The sequence below is a fragment of the Lissotriton helveticus genome, chromosome 2_2 (genome assembly GCF_964261635.1).
Source record: "Lissotriton helveticus chromosome 2_2, aLisHel1.1, whole genome shotgun sequence".
Classification (NCBI taxonomy): domain Eukaryota; kingdom Metazoa; phylum Chordata; class Amphibia; order Caudata; family Salamandridae; genus Lissotriton; species Lissotriton helveticus.
Window position 1 is genome coordinate 419906520 of NC_136060.1, and position 15924 is coordinate 419922443.

At 47.2% G+C, this 15924-nt stretch overlaps 1 protein-coding gene across 1 annotated transcript in view; it reads right to left on the bottom strand.

Annotated features, from left to right (window-relative positions):
• Positions 1-15924, bottom strand: part of CHMP3 (charged multivesicular body protein 3) — a 133476-nt gene that overhangs the window by 61054 nt on the left and 56498 nt on the right. Inside the window, exons 2-3 of the mRNA XM_078678672.1 lie at positions 14109-14169; positions 12756-12935 (exon numbers count right to left, since the gene is read on the bottom strand). Of these exons, the coding sequence (XP_078534798.1) occupies positions 12756-12935; positions 14109-14169 (241 nt within the window). The remainder of the gene's footprint in view (positions 1-12755; positions 12936-14108; positions 14170-15924) is intronic.

Sequence of the window (15924 nt, forward strand, 5' to 3'; positions counted from 1 at the left end):
CATGCTTTGCCTGACGAGTGCTGAATACCCGGCTATCGCGCGATGGCGGGTGCCTAGCCCCTCCCACACCTACACCACCACACACACCACCGCGAAGGGAGGTCCAGCTGCCGGCCGCCTCCCACGGGGCATTGCACAGCTATAACTGACACGCCAATGTGGTGGCGACTCCCCCCTTGTGCACTGGACGTACAGGCGAACTCCCCTCCTACGGGCTCCTGCCTACCCACTCACTTGACCGCTACTGACACCTTGAAACTACACTTCCCTCCTCGGACACATGGACATATATACCCCCATCCCTCCCCCCCCTGCCTTCCCCTATTGTATTTCTAGCATTAATGTTTGTTGACATTCCGATCCTATCTTCCTTTGGATCAAGCCCTTGTAAGTTGATCATTGCACTCACTGCACCATGAGGCCTTCGGAAACAACAGCCATGGCCTAGGTGTCTCCACCTCAGGCCCGATACAGGTACCAGACACACTCATCAGAATGGATGGGCTACGTGGATACACGCTCACCAACACATTCGGACATTGCGCAGACTCATCCCCGCTCTATATCACTCCACGCCCGCTGACAGACGATTTCCACAGACACTCTCTCTTACAGACCACACGTGTCATAGGAGGCTCTGCCACACCTGAAATCGCTGATGAGTGCCAACTTAGCGCTGTGACGTTGAGTTCACATACGATATGAGAAATGGGAAAAAAAAAGGAAAAACTCCACAGACCGGTACCTTTTTACAGCACCGAATGTTAATATGACTGTACAGCACTGTTGCAAATGGAGATACGCTGCCGAACTCCTGGGTTGTCGGCCTTAAGGCTGTGTTCCTCTGATACACTAACTGCAATACTCATTACTCGCAGCTGGCCCGGCTGGGTTGTAAGCTGAATGCTGTGTACACTTCATGATGAACAATAAAGGTCTTTTAAAAAAAAAATCAAAAAAAAAAATCAGTAAGTACATCTGACAAAGTGCTGGACATCATTCTATTAGTCGTCCTGAATGTTTCCTAGCGTATCATTGTTAAACTGCAGATAACGAGATGGATACAGATCAGAACACAGAAAAGTAGTTTGGTAGCCAAGGTGATTCCTTTGGATTGAAATGTATGCCTGCAACTTGAGCCGGCGATCACAGGTTACACAAGGAGACCCAAGCTGTACACAGAAGACATACAAGACCAGGCAGCAGTTTGGAAAACATGCAATAGAGGAACACATGAAGAAAGCAACAGCAGCTACTTTAAATCTGGGAGATTCAAACTAAACCATACTATGGAGAATCAGCAGAGAGGGCTGAAACCTCGGTTACTGTTCCTTCAAAGAAGAGCAAGCATAATTATGATACAATCCAAGAAGCTAGGTGTTGGTCTCTAAAGAAGAGGCACCTTACCACCTTTACTTTAATTTCTTACTATGGGAGTACAATCTTATATTGTATGTTTATGTATGCACGAACATATATTGTATACAGCACACACCTGGCAAGGAGCAGCAGAGAACTGTACAATGTTGAGGGCGGGGGGGGAGTTTCATAGCATTCAGCTGTAATGGCAATTGAAGAAGAGAGACTTCACTTCTTTCCTGAACTGAAGCTGGGTGGGAAAGGTTCGGATATTGACAGGTATGTTGCTCTAGGCTCTGGGGCAATAGATGGAGAAGGTCTGCTTTATTTTTTTTATTTTCTGTTAATTGTGTCCAGTCTTGGAGATTCCTGCTGCAAGTAACTCAAACGATGGATACTTTCTCTGCCACGTAAGCAGATACTTGTGGCATGTAAAACATGCAGCTGGTTTATAAGCTGTGTGCTCTCCATGCCGCTGGAGTCAAGCTATACTGGCTGATGAGGGCTGACAGCCCGAAACCGGTCCTAGGATGCTTGTTTCCAGTCCAGAGAGGACCTGGCCTGGCAGTTCGAGCTCGACTGTTCCCATTGGGTGCAGGGTCAAGACTGATTTGCATATGGCTGGATCCAAACTGGAATGGATTGGTGAGCAATACAACGATGGATTTAGGCCCAGCTGTCTGTACTGGGGTGAATGTATAACATTGTTCTGCATTCGGTCCATCAATTGTTCTTTTTGGGTTTATAAGCTGTGGCAGCCATGCAGAAGGAGCCAATGAAGATCTACTACGGTTGGGATAAGGTGATTTAATACTTTCAGGGCATTTAACAACGTTGTGCAGGGCAAAGTGGTGTTGGGGAGTCTTTAAAGCAGAGCACTGCATCTATTTGATGTGAGAGCAACAAGGTCTGAATGACAAAATCGTTATGAGAGAAGAACGGCTTCAATTGTTCAGCAGAGAGAGCTGGCACCATGCAGTTTTAGCTTTGTTTGTGATGTGTTCCTTAAAGGGCAGGTTGGCAACGAGTGCAAAGCTTAGTAATGTTTAATTGGAAGTAATTTGGGAGTTGAAACCCTCTTGGATTGGATCAATTGGAGGCAGTAAAGACATATCAAGAGCTAAGAAAATTTGTAGATAGGAGTTCAGTGGCATCTGCACATCGGTAAATTTCAATGTTACCATCAGCGAGTAGGGTACCAAGCGTGTTTCAGGTGCAGACTGAAGATGAAGGAGAACAGAAGGGAGCTCTGGGGCTCTCTGCAGGTCACAGTGAATTTCTGAACTCTTGAGGTACCCATCTGAAAATGCTGGTGAGAACCAGTGAAGGAGAATGTTGGAGAATCCCATTCAAATGAGAGGGTGTCGATGGTGGTGGTGTGTTTGACAGTGTCGAAGTCTGCAAAAAGGTAAAGGAGACAGGGATCACTTTTGTCCGTAGTGAGAATGCAGTCTCTAGCACTAGCTTAGTGGTTGTCTCAGTGCTGTAGAGAGTTCAGAAACCAGATTGGTAGCCTTGGAGATGACAGATGTTGAAATGTTTTTAGCACTGAATGCAAAATGCCTTATTGTGCCCAAAAAAGCAGTGGCAGCCGACACAGATAAAGAGTGGTGGAGCGAGTGAAGGGGGCTGGGAGAGCCCACGGCGGGGGAGTGGTGTTAATAAATCAAAAAAACGATTTATCTGGTGCTGCCAGCTGGCTCGCGCTCCTCTGCATCCAGTTCCTGGTCCCGGCAGTCCATGGGACAGCATCACGGACTCCCCATCCAATCCCCGTGGTGCTCTCAAGCATTAGAGCAGCATGTGATTTGGCCTGAAAGGACTTGATCAACGCTCGTTCAGGCACAGGGAGTCCCCGCGCTGTTTCTCCAACCTGGCTGTGCAATACAGCTGGGTTGGAGAAACCTAAGTGCCCATGTAAGTTTGGACACCCCAAGACGGCAGTCAAAACTGACGTGCGCACTTAAAAGTGCACCAACACTCCTCCTACCCACTACCAGGGTCTGGCCCCACCCCTCCCTGCACACACTGACTCAGTAAGCAGCTGAAAAATAAAATGATAAAATATAGTTTTATTTTTCAGCTGCTGGCTCTGAGCCAGTGGGGCGACGCTCTCTCCTGCTATTGCAGCGGAGCCACTGCTGCAAAAAAGGTATACTTTTAGGAGGTTTATGGCAAACCAGAGCAACTTTAAACTGGGTAGCTTTAGAAGAAAGATGAATTCAAATATGTATTATGTAGGGTGTCACTAAAGATCTTATACATGCTACACTTCATCACCTGCAATCTTTTTGTGAAACCTCTCAGGAGAGAAGCAGTTCATTTTGGCACAACAGAGTTGTTAATTGACCCCTTTACCGCCTGAACTACATATCTACAAAGTAATAGGAAGGGGAAAACAAGCAATAGGTCTCGCCTATGATTAAGTTAAAGCCATTTGCTCTGCTAATTCTATTGTATAGCAAAGCAAATGGCTTTGACTTAATTAAAGGCGAGACCTATTGCATTTTCAGTGCTTGTTTAGGACTTGTGCCCTGTGTGTAAGAGACATTATGCATGCAGGCTATGTTCGTGTGTGTCTGACAGGTCGAGAGAGCTGGCACGGAGGCTGTGAAACATCAGACTTGTGCTAAGGAAAAGCAGGGGGAAATGGGACAGAGGCTGTTTCATTAGAATTCTACATATAGGACAATGGGTCTGTAAGAGGCGAGTGGGGCAGAGGCTGTCACATGTCAGTCTCTCTTACTCCCCTGAAAGGTGATAATGGCCAAAGCAGCGTCACTCGCAGGTGAGGCTGCCCCCTGAGGTACGGGAAGAGTTGGGGTAAAGTCAGTCCAAAGAGACACTGGTGCCGCTCATGTGTTAGTAGGTCTGAGACGTAGTTTGAACATGTGACTGAATACCCCCAACCCTCCTGGCTTTTCAGGAACGCAGTCGGACTGTGAAGCTGCCCGCCGCCGCTGCCTGGCGGGGCTGCACTTTGATTGCAGAGTCTGTTTTAGGCCCCACGGTAGCCCACCCTAGACCCTGAGGTGGAAGGGCGGGCCCCAGTCTCTGTCTCTTCCCAGCCCAAGTCGCTCCGACAGCACCGTCAACTACCCCCGACCCTCAAAGACCCCCCTGCTGCCTCGAAGATGTTTAAGGGATAGCCTACAAAGCCATCTCCAAGCAAGTGAGTGTCACGCGCCCAAGAGCAGTGTTTTGTGGTATGATAAGAGGGTTTCAGTATAGCGCTTGGGGTGCGGCTTTAAAGCACTGAAAATCAGTCTCAAAGGTTGGCTGTCGGAGTAGAGCAACTTGTAGTTGGTAGGGGTGTGGCACTGATAATGCGATAGCAAAGAAGTAGAGCTTGGGAGTTTTGGAGAGCAGTGACGTGATGAACTGTGAAGTCTGGTAGTATTAGTGTGGGACATGGAGGGACCCGCTGATAGAATGTGCTGAGCAGAGTAGGACTGTAGGTGAAATGAACTCACAAGCTGCCGGTGGTAAGCTTTATATTTCAGAAGCAACAGGGGACCTAGAAGCAACACGAAGGAAGACAGGGACGAACTCACATGAAGGAAGACAGGGAAAACAAAAGGCGCATCAGCCATTGTTGAATCTAAACGCCATAATTTCAAAAAGTGCTTATTGGCTAATTAAGAGACACTGTCTACCGCCGTAAGTAAAAGATCCAATCCCGGTGGGCGGGGCCAAAAGCGGACAAGGTGGCAACCAGGAAGGATTAAAATGCCTCCGGTGCAATCATGACACAAACAACGCGCACAAATGGAAATTGCAGGCGGAGCACAGACACAACTTCTGGAACTGTATTGATTCCAAGAAGACCTCGCATGGAGAGAGCAGCGCATGCGCACTGCTAATGCCAGGCGAGACCTAAAGGCATAACAACAGTTTTGTGGACAGGTGATAAGCAAGGGGATGGGGTGATGTGGAAGAGTTCATTTACATAAATTACAATGTGGTAGATGTGAGAATGGACGTCTTCTGTATGGCTTTGTAAACCCACGCCCCCCAGCCCAATTACATTTGTGGGACTGCACTGTGCTTTTCCTGCGCTACATACATTGGAAGAACTCCCTGTTGTAGGTTTTTGATCAACATCCAAGCCATACTCCAACACCAAGAGGACACCCACATTTTACTATCTTTCTGAGTGAAAACGGCTATCACAAGCTCACCCGTGCATATCAGTGGCAGCCTGATTCTAGTAAAGGGGCACAGACATTTTTAACTGTACCCAAGTAGGAGGACTGCTGACCAGCTCTCCATAATAAAAAGTAAGTTCCTCATATCTAGGGTCCTTTGCCTACTCATGCTAGGACATGTACAAGAGATGACAAGTTTTATATGGAGATGTGTGTGTTACGTATGAACTGGTAAATTCTCGTGTCCATTAAATCCTACATGGGCACACAAAATAAGAATTGTGTGTTACGCTGTTGATGCCCATCTAGGATATTTAAACCTTCACTTAGTCTCCTCACAACCATATTTATCTGATGGATTAGAGAGGTTTCCAGCCCATTACCTTTACTGCAGTTAGTTTCGCCAGCCTTGTTGAAACTAAACCATCCTCTGTTTCCTGAGTTCTGCCGATCTCACTTCCCTAAAGGAGCAGAGTCTGCCTCCACAGAGATAAGAATATAGTTTGCACCTGATAAAGTCAGAAATGAACTCACTGTTGATACTGGGCGATACAGCCTGAAAAATCTGGTTAACACTAGGATGCTCCTTCCAGAATAGAGGAACCTTCAAACTTTTAAACAAAGCCAGCTTAATAACTGAGATTGCCCAGAAGCAACAAGGTCATTCGACCAAGTCCAACACAACCTATGAGGAAAGCAAGAGGACAACTGGGTCAAAGAGCTGCCACATCAAAGACTGGCAAGAAGGAGTCTGCATTGTCCCCATCCCATCCCATGCCTGTAGCCTGAGAATGTCCCAGAGACTGCCAGTCTTCACGCTCCTTGCATAGAGCCGGCTTCTAATGCTTGGAGGAGATTGCCCGGGTCCAAGAAACATGTGAAACACTGTTTCAGCCCTTAACGAGGGGAATAGAAGGGTAGGGAGTGGAAGGGATTGGAGGGAAAAGATACCAGGGTATTAACTGTGTACACTTGCCCAACGAAAAACCCTGGTACTTCCGATCTCTGCCATCCACCCCTGTCCAGATACTGCCAGCAGGTACGCCACCCGCTAGAGTAGTTCACTTGGTTCTGTGTGAAGGAAATTGGGATCTGGATTTGCAAATTTGTGAGTTGTTCTCTGTGTCCTGTAAGTGTGTCTACTGCGTAGTGTCGCTGGCTGCCTCTAGCGTTCTCCCAGAATACGAGTGTGGCGTCTGGGGCCCTCACCAGGCATTTCGAAGGTACAGGAATACAGCATCCCATGCGCTCGCTATCGGACTTTTGTGTGGTTTCAGATGCACCTTCACATCCCAAAGCCACACTCTCTGCTTGCACCCAGTTTGTGAGTGTGCAGTACCTTGCTTACCGCGGCGGGGGTTCGGGACATCTCCATCATCTTGTGATCAGGCGTTTAGTGGTGATTAGCCCTGGGACTATGAATCGGGAGGTTACCCAGTGTTTTTTAGATCTGCGATAAAGACCCAAGAGGCATACCTCCCATGTGTTTTCCACTGTGCGTACGGTGCAATCTGCCAAATGAGTGGTCACTGCAAGCCTGTTGGCAGTTAGGGTGGTACAGCCCCATAGCACGTGGACTAGGTCTGCATTCACCAATTTGCATCAGGGACAGTGAGCACCTGTTCGTTGAAAGGTAGGAGGTGTGCTCTACGCTCTATGAACTAGGGCGATGGAGATCAGTGTCCTAGTGACTTTTGAGGGAGGTCAGTCGTTGCGCTGCGTGTGTTCACAGGGATTCAGCAAACCATCTAACAAGGTGTCACCCTGTGCCAATAATGTGAATATATTTCCATTTGGGGTCATTATTAGCTCATTCTATTTGTATGTTTGCTTCGATTTGTGTGTGTGTTTATTAAGTTTAAAATATCCATTTACTTATCAACTAATTAAAGATCTTTTCTTATTGTACAAGGAAGCACTTACTGAACATTGAAGATGGTCAGTGTTATTTATTGTATTATAGTGAATGAGAATATCTAACCCCTTCATTTCCTGGAGTAACCATTGACTGTTCCCCTTCACTACAATGAGTAAGTGAAGTGCCTCGAGGAAGTACCCTTGCTATCCGGTTTTGAGTGAACCAGTATTCTAAGACTGCCCTAAAAAATACCAAAACAATGCCTCATGGGAAACCACCGTACTACCGACCTAGAGATACACATACAGTGGAGAGGTCAGTTAAAAAGGCATGATGGACTACAGTATGGAAGGCAATTGAGAAGTCCTATAGAACTAGAAGGTTGAGGCTCCTAGCCTGTGATCCTGAAACCATCTCAGTCTACCATTAGTGTCTTTTTAGGTTTCGCCTGGCCGTAGCACGCAGTGCTCCGCCCAGGCGAAAACTTTTGTTAACAGTATGGATGTTCGTCCCGCCTCTGTTTCCCATTGGCTAGCGCCATAAATGGAGGCTAGCCATTGGAACAGAGATCTGTCCGTCAATTGCGGAGCAGATTCGGGGGCGTTCCGGCCATTTTTACTCATCCTGCCCCTTTGGACACGTCAGTGCGGCGGTGGGCGGGGTTTATTTTTGTGTTCGTCAAGTTTCTTTTCATCATTCCGAGGCCGACCGCCGCCGGAAGTCCAGGTCCAGGGGAGTGCTTTCCGTGTGTTCCCGCACCCCCCCTCCCGCTGTCCGTCTTCCCGTTCCTGCCCCTGCCCCCGCTGTTCGTGTCCCCGTTCCCGCCCCCCTCCCGCTGTCCGTGTGCCTGCCCGCCCCCCTCCCGCTGTCTGTGTGCCTCCCGCTGTCCTACACTTAAAAATGACAATATACAGCATATTACACTCTGAACATCTATTTGATATACGTGTCCTTATTTGAACACCAAGCAAGCAGTATTGTATGCTGGTGGCCTAGACACCACTTGTGCAACAAGGAGAGCACAACAGTTTCTTCTCTGGGGGAAATGAAGGGCGGTGGCCCTGCCCACGAGTTGGTACTTTTCTTTTGGAAGCGACACCCACCGTGAACCACGAGCTGTGCTCATTAAAGTGTCCCCAGTGTTCCATTGGTTGCCCACAGCCCCTGCCATGTCCTGTCTTCACAGGCAGCCTGCAACAGTGTGGCTTGGCACACCTCGAGACTTCTACTTGAACAGAAATGACAATCGCAATCACAATGGTCCTGTTTACACTGTTCTCGGGAAAGAAACGCGGCGAGGACAGGTTGTATATATGGGCATTGAATAATCAATCTTTAGGACAGCCTGATAGGACGAGCACCTTCCTCTTGTACTATTTATTCCTGCTTTTCTCCGATACCTGAAAGTCTCGTTTAATGAGGATTCGGACAAAAGCGGGAGGTCGGGGGAGGGGGCAGCTATGAATGTTCTTTATTTTGGGTCTTACATTGTGGAATCGGATTCCTGTAGCGATTAGGCAGGACTACACAATTATGGGATTGAAAGATGGGGTGATTATGGCATTGAAAAGATGGCTTTTTTGCGGATTTGCGTTTTTGTTGTTGAACGTTTCTTTCCTATCCTCATTTTAAACTCTGATGCTGAAGACGGCTCAGATGATTTTGTGCGCGCAATATCTTTCATTGCAGACTGTAAAACCTATCCTCCACCCACACCAAATCCCTACCTCTTTATTCTGCTGTCAGAAATGGTTCCCTGTGCATTCATTACTCCCTATATGCCAAGTGCTTTGAAGTGACCAGTACGTGATATTTAACTCCTGTAGTAAACACTCATTCTGCGTGGGTTTCTAAAGCTTCTAAGCAGACACGATGGAGAGAAGTTAAAGCTTGGGCACTGTGTGATTTAGTTTGGGCGGTGGGAAAGTGTAGGTGGGCCTAGCGGCCCTAATATGTCTTCAAATCTTACGTTGTGTCCATTTGGATGGGGTTAAGAGCGACTGACCTGCTCATTGCATGATGGACTAGTCCAATGGCCTTAGCTTCTCTCTTAAGCTCTGCAGGGCCTGTTGACACACTTTTTTTTATCCAGGGCCCTGGTTTGGAAAGCAACAGGCCTGTTTTCCAGCCCCTCTCCCTTTGGAAATGCATCTTGTTTACTTGTGTCCTCCTACCCTTTTTAGTAGACACCCATTTACTTCACAGAATGCCGCGTTTCCATGACAACATGGCCCGTTGCACAGGGACGATTTTGCCATTTAATGCGCTGCAGCTGAGGTGGACTGAAATATGAAGTTGATGTTGCCATGGATACTACATTGTTACATCCACTTTGGATCTGCCTGTTACCCCCGTCTGTGTGACGCTTCCTATTCCTTTTCACTGGCACGCTGTCTGCCCAATGCATCTCGTCATGTGCAGCTTCTGTCTTAGTTCATGGAAGATCCAAAGATGAGCTTTTGTGAATTTCACGACTCAGACCACAGAGCGTTGCTTATGTCATGACCTGCAACATCCCTTAGCTGTGCCTGTTTTGTGAGTCGCACAGCTCTCTGCCAATGCCCCTCCATTCTGAACTGATTGAGTTCCCAGCGTTCAGACACTCCCACATCTGTCAGTGTTTCAACCTTTAATTAGGTCAAACTTTATGTACCACGTTCCACAGAAAGCCAGGTTGGTGCTCCTCGGCATGACGTAGCAAACCAGCTGTAAGAGCAGAAACCCCTACACAACACTAAAATTGCACTCTGTATCCCGCAGGAGATTGAGCTCTGCCCGTAATGCTTTTTTTTTTCGCCGTCACCGGCCCTTCTAAAAGTATTCTTTCTTTCTTTGCCCTCACTGGCCCCCTATCCCTCGTCTGTTGCCGGCGCGTCTGCGGGTCCCTCTGGCTCTCAGAGGAATGCGCTGCCAGCTGCCCATGTGTGCTGCAGTCACTGAAGGGTGCCCATGGCTGCTTCTCGATCTTGGTAAGTCAGTGGCGCCATTGTTTCTTCAGTACAGGTGAGGCCCGGCGTGAGGCCCGGCCAGACTTCGCTCTGGTGCTCTCAGTGTCATCTTTCACTCCCACTCCACCACTCCTGTGTGTTCCACCCCACCCTCCCCCCTGCCCTACTGTCTCACTAACGTGTCCACCCTGCCTGTCCTGCTGTCTCACTAACGTGTCCACCCTGCCTGTCCTGCTGTCTCACTGACGTGTCCACCCTGCCTGTCCTGCTGTCTCACTAACGTGTCTACCCTGCCTGTCCTGCTGTCTCACTAACGTGTCCACCCTGCCTGTCCTGCTGTCTCACGGACGTGTCCACCCTGCCTGTCCTGCTGTCTCACTGACGTGTCCACCCTGCCTGTCCTGCTGTCTCACTAACGTGTCCACCCTGCCTGTCCTGCTGTCTCACTAACGTGTCCACCCTGCCTGTCCTGCTGTCTCACTAACGTGTCCACCCTGCCTGTCCTGCTGTCTCACGGACGTGTCCACCCTGCCTGTCCTGCTGTCTCACGGACGTGTCCACCCTGCCTGTCCTGCTGTCTCACTGACGTGTCCACCCTGCCTGTCCTGCTGTCTCACTGACGTGTCCACCCTGCCTGTCCTGCTGTCTCACTAACGTGTCCACCCTGCCTGTCCTGCTGTCTCACTAACGTTTCCACCCTGCCTGTCCTGCTGTCTCACTGACGAGTCCACCCCACCCTGCTTGTGCTGTAGTCTCTCTAACATGGCCTACCCACTCTCTCCTCACCCTTCACTCTTGGACCTCGCACCCGTGCCCTTCTTCAAAACTGGGTGCCCTTTCACCTCTGACCGCTGTCCTCAGCCTCGTGCCGTGGGCTTACCCCCCCCCCACCGCAACGCCTGCTGCCCCCTCTCAGCAGTGCCTCCTCGTTTAATGCTACCTGGGTGTACGGGGTCCTGTGTGTTCCACCCCACCCTCCCCCCTGCCTGTCCTGCTGTCTCACTAACGTGGCCACCCTGCCTGTCCTGCTGTCTCACTAACGTGGCCACCCTGCCTGTCCTGCTGTCTCACTGACGTGTCCACCCTGCCTGTCCTGCTGTCTCACTGACGTGTCCACCCTGCCTGTCCTGTTGTCTCACTAACGTGTCCACCCCACCCTCCACCCTGCTTGTGCTGTAGTCTCTCTAACGTGGCCTACCACTCTCTCTTCACCCTTCACTCTTGGACCTCGCACCCGTGCCCTTCATCAAAACTGGGTGCCCTTTCACCTCTGACCGCTGTCCTCAGCCTCGTGCCGTGTGCTTACCACCCCCCGCCACTCCTGCTGCCCCCTCTCAGCAGTGCCTCCTCGTTTAATAGTAATCCCCTGTTTTGTAGCGCTGCGTGTGCACGTTATAGCTCCTATAATGCTACCTGGGTGTACGGGGTAAACGTGTCTGTATTTGGGTGTGCCCGCACAGTGGTCTGATCTCTGTTGTCTTTAAATATGGTTTCTTTGCCTTTGATTGATCTGTTACTCTGGCCGCCTGTACGTGGTAACAGTTTGTGGTGATTGACGTGTGATGCCGAGGGCCCCCCTGCGCGCCCCTGTTGTCAGTCATGCTTGCCTCCTTCGCGCCCCCTGCGTGCCCATGTTGTCAGTCCTGCGTGCCTCCTGCGCGCCCATGTTGTCTGTCATGCTTGCCCCCTGCGCGCCCATGTTGTCAGTCATGCTTGCCCCCTGCGCGCCCATGTTGTCAGTCATGCTTGCCCCCTGCGCGCCCATGTTGTCAGTCAGGCTTGCCCCCTGCGCGCCCATGTTGTCAGTCAGGCTTGCCCCCTGCGTGCCCATTTTGTGAGTCATGCTTGCCCCCTGCATGCCCATTTTGTGAGTCCTGCTTGCCTCCTGCGCGCCCATGTTGTCAGTCATGCTTGCCTCCTGCGCGCCCATGTTGTCAGTCATGCTTACCTCCTGCGCGCGTGTGTGTGTGGCTCAGTGTGTGTGTTTGTGCTCTGTGTGTGTGTGCAAATGCAATAGGTCTCGCATTTGTGAGCGATTAAGCTATTGGCATTGTAAATGACAATGCCATTTATTTATCTGTTTTTAAAACCAACACATAAATACAAAATTTGTCATTTACAATGCCAATAGCTCTAACTTTTACAAAGGCGAAACCTTTGCATTGTAAATGCTTTTTAATGGTGGTGGTTGGGGGGAAGTGGAGGATTACAAGCCAGCTGGTTAGACTTGCACCAATTGGTGACCGTCACCATAGTTGTACATTGCAGCCATGGTGGTTCAAGGATAAAATCCTTAAAACCAAGCCTCAAAATGTAGTACATACAGATGTATCTCACCATAGCCCTATCCATAAATGTGGAACGTCTTATAAAGACTAATTTAGACTCAAGACCTTTATGTTGACATTTCTTAGAGGTAAGAAATAATCATGGCAACCTTACCCAATTGATTCTTCATGCCCATGAGGGCAGAGTTCATGTGTGCTTTGGACGCATATAATTTGCTCACAGCCTTCTTTGATCGAATCATTTCTTTTGCAAGAATAACACAGACATCCTTTTGGCCCTTTTTTGCTGCTTCCTTGATTGACCGCTTTACTTTTTCCTCTTCCCTTTGAATATCTGGTAAAAACAGAATGTTACAAAAGAATGATAAGGCAACTGGAGTAGTAACAGGCATCAAAGTGCAGCATACACTGGTCTTGCGTGCACTATCTACCACAGTATGAAAGTGTGCACCAGCTGTTGTGTGCATTTTGTATCATGTTGTGCATTGTACAGCATACAATGTTTAAAACAGTGGTGTCAATTTCAGATGGCATTTTTATATGTTGTATAGAATGGGTTTAAAAGTAGAGGTGTGCCTTTTATGTCACAGTGCAGTATTGTGTGCACAGCTGCTGGCTGCCTTTAAATCACAGTACAGAACACGAGGTTGCTTTGTGCATTTTATATCACAGATGTACGCAGTTAAAGCATATCTTTATAGTCATCTAACAGTACGCCCCAGTATACATTTTGTCACAGTAAAATATTCAAGGCAGAGCAACAGCATATATTTGAGTTCAGTCTGCAAAGTCGTTGCACTGAGTTCATATCCAAGTTCACGGTCCAGGGTTTGACTGAATATTCTTGGAACACAATTAACAATTTTATCACAATTTCCTTAACCTTCAATGACCTATTCAGCATATATTTAAAAGTATATATGTGATAATTCTGTTTATTTCTGTGCGTCAAACTGCAAATGGAAATATTTTAAGAAATATCTACAAATGTAGCTATTAGTATTGTTCCAACTAGATGCTCCCCACCCCTACTGGATCTTGGTTACTCCAATCTGGGCCCCACTCAATGTAGATTATGCTTGAGATGTTACAGCTAATAATGTCTTCTTTGCATAGCGCTTCTGCTTTATAACAAGTAGCTCCACTCAAAAAGAGAAAATTCATAATGTCTGCCTATTATGGATAAATATTTGGACTAACTTTGAAGGCTAAAATGGTTTGCTTTTCTTGGTGCTTCTTCATTGCTCAAATCCCAGAGAACATTTAGCATACTAAAGTCTGAGTAAGCATTCAGGCAGGAATTTCAAAAAGTTGTAAAATTTATATTAATTTTGCGAGCTATACTTGAAAACATGGAGTCGCCGGGCATGGCGGCGATAATTAAGATTCAACTTACAGCAAGAATGTTTTTATTTAGTTCAATTAAAAGCAGATAATCATTATTGTTCAATTAAAGTGTTTCAATGTATTGCAGATGTTCCAACCAGAAAAAAATGAAATATCTCACCTCTGATCTGTCTGTCAATTACTCTCATTTCTTTTCGCATCTTAAGTGACCACTCGTTAACCTGGAAACAAAGAAGGCAACAAACGTACAGTTATGCATATAGTCAGCGGTGGAAACTTTAGACCGTGTAGAAACGCTCTCCCAAAAAGACTACATCCATAACAAGCCATACCAACGAAAGACTGCTTGCTACATAAATGCTAGTAACCGAACGTGATACATGAACAGACTTCTTTATCCTATGGGTTTGTACTAAGGAACACAAGTGGCTCCGCCAATGTGAACAAAACTCAGACAGCTAATCTCCTACCAACAACCAGGGTACCACAATCTGTAAATAAAATCAATTGGCATAATCTTTAGTCAGCAGTTTGTGCACTGGGTATCATTCAGCTTTTTTGAAAGCCTTATATCCAAAAGCCGAAGCCAAGGTGTGTGTGTGTTGGGAGGGGGGGGGGGGCAAAAGTATGTATTTCAGGCATCACACAATGAGAAGGAAAGGCTAGGGCAATTGCCTATCAACACCCTGTTGCACACGGAGAAGCCTTGAACTAATTTGTATCTTGCATGTGCAATCACAAAAAGGTGATATTATTTATAGTCAAATCGGTCTGACCATGGCCCATAAGGGGCAGCTCGCCCAGAAATGTGGTCTTGCTGGTTATCGCAAGATGGGACTTGGACGTTTGAACCTGACCTTTGTTTCTAGAGATGGGAGATCTTGATGGCTACAGAGAAGATCCATAGCCTTGGGATTATCAGACACCCCCCCTAACGGTCTTGTTCCTTCTTAAAAATATGATGTGCAACAAGAAGGGTTGGAATTCTATTAGGAACAAAGGAAAATTAGATTCATTGTTTAAGGAACAGAAATGACAGAAGAATTGGTTCTCCAAGGAATAAAATCCTGTGAATTCTCAAAGACTTGGAGGATATGCATATGAGGTGGGCTTCTATCACATCCTTGCCCTAATGTAAGTTGATTTCTTCATTTCAACAAGAGAATGGAATCACTCTGTGCCATGTGAGACAAAATGCATGAGATAAAAACCAAGCTAGAATGTCTCCTACTGTTGGCACGTTTCAAAAAAAGGTTAGAATGTCCCAAGAAAAGGATGAGGTCACAGGTAGTGAAAGTATAAAATACCTTTTCAGTAATATCCCGGAAGGGGATGGGAAGTTTAGAAAAGACAATGGAGGGAACAAAATCTTCTAGCGAGTGTGAAGACAAAGGAAGATGACAGTAAAAGACCTTGAGTGTTTGTGGACTGATTGGCATTGTCAAGGATTGCCTTACCTGTCAAACTTGCCACAAGGGTATACAATATAGATACTAATTACGATAAAATACATTTAACTAGGAAGTATTTTTCAACATTTCTTCAAGGATAATTCTTTGAAGCCCACTAGAAATGTTTTACTTTACTGCAATGGATTACATTTCATACAGTAACTGGGAGAAAATTAAAAAAGCCCAACAAAAAAGGAGGCTTGAGGAGGAAATTCAAAGAGACTGCTGCACTCCTTCCCAAGTCAATATTACTAATAGAAGTGTGTGCTTCTCTCCACTTCTAGCCATGTTGAATTAGCCCCCTATCTAGAATGAGAGATGTGAGTGAATGGTGTAACATATATTATCATAGGACATTGGGGCCTCACACACAATGTGTGGAATGCTAAATCCCTGAACATGCACTTTGTAGGACTTGACAGCCACTAAATGTGGGGTGATACAAAGGATGCTGAGTAGAATACGGAGTCAGAATGGTCAAGGGTATACTTTATCACAACAACTATTCCTCAATCCACTCCTTCT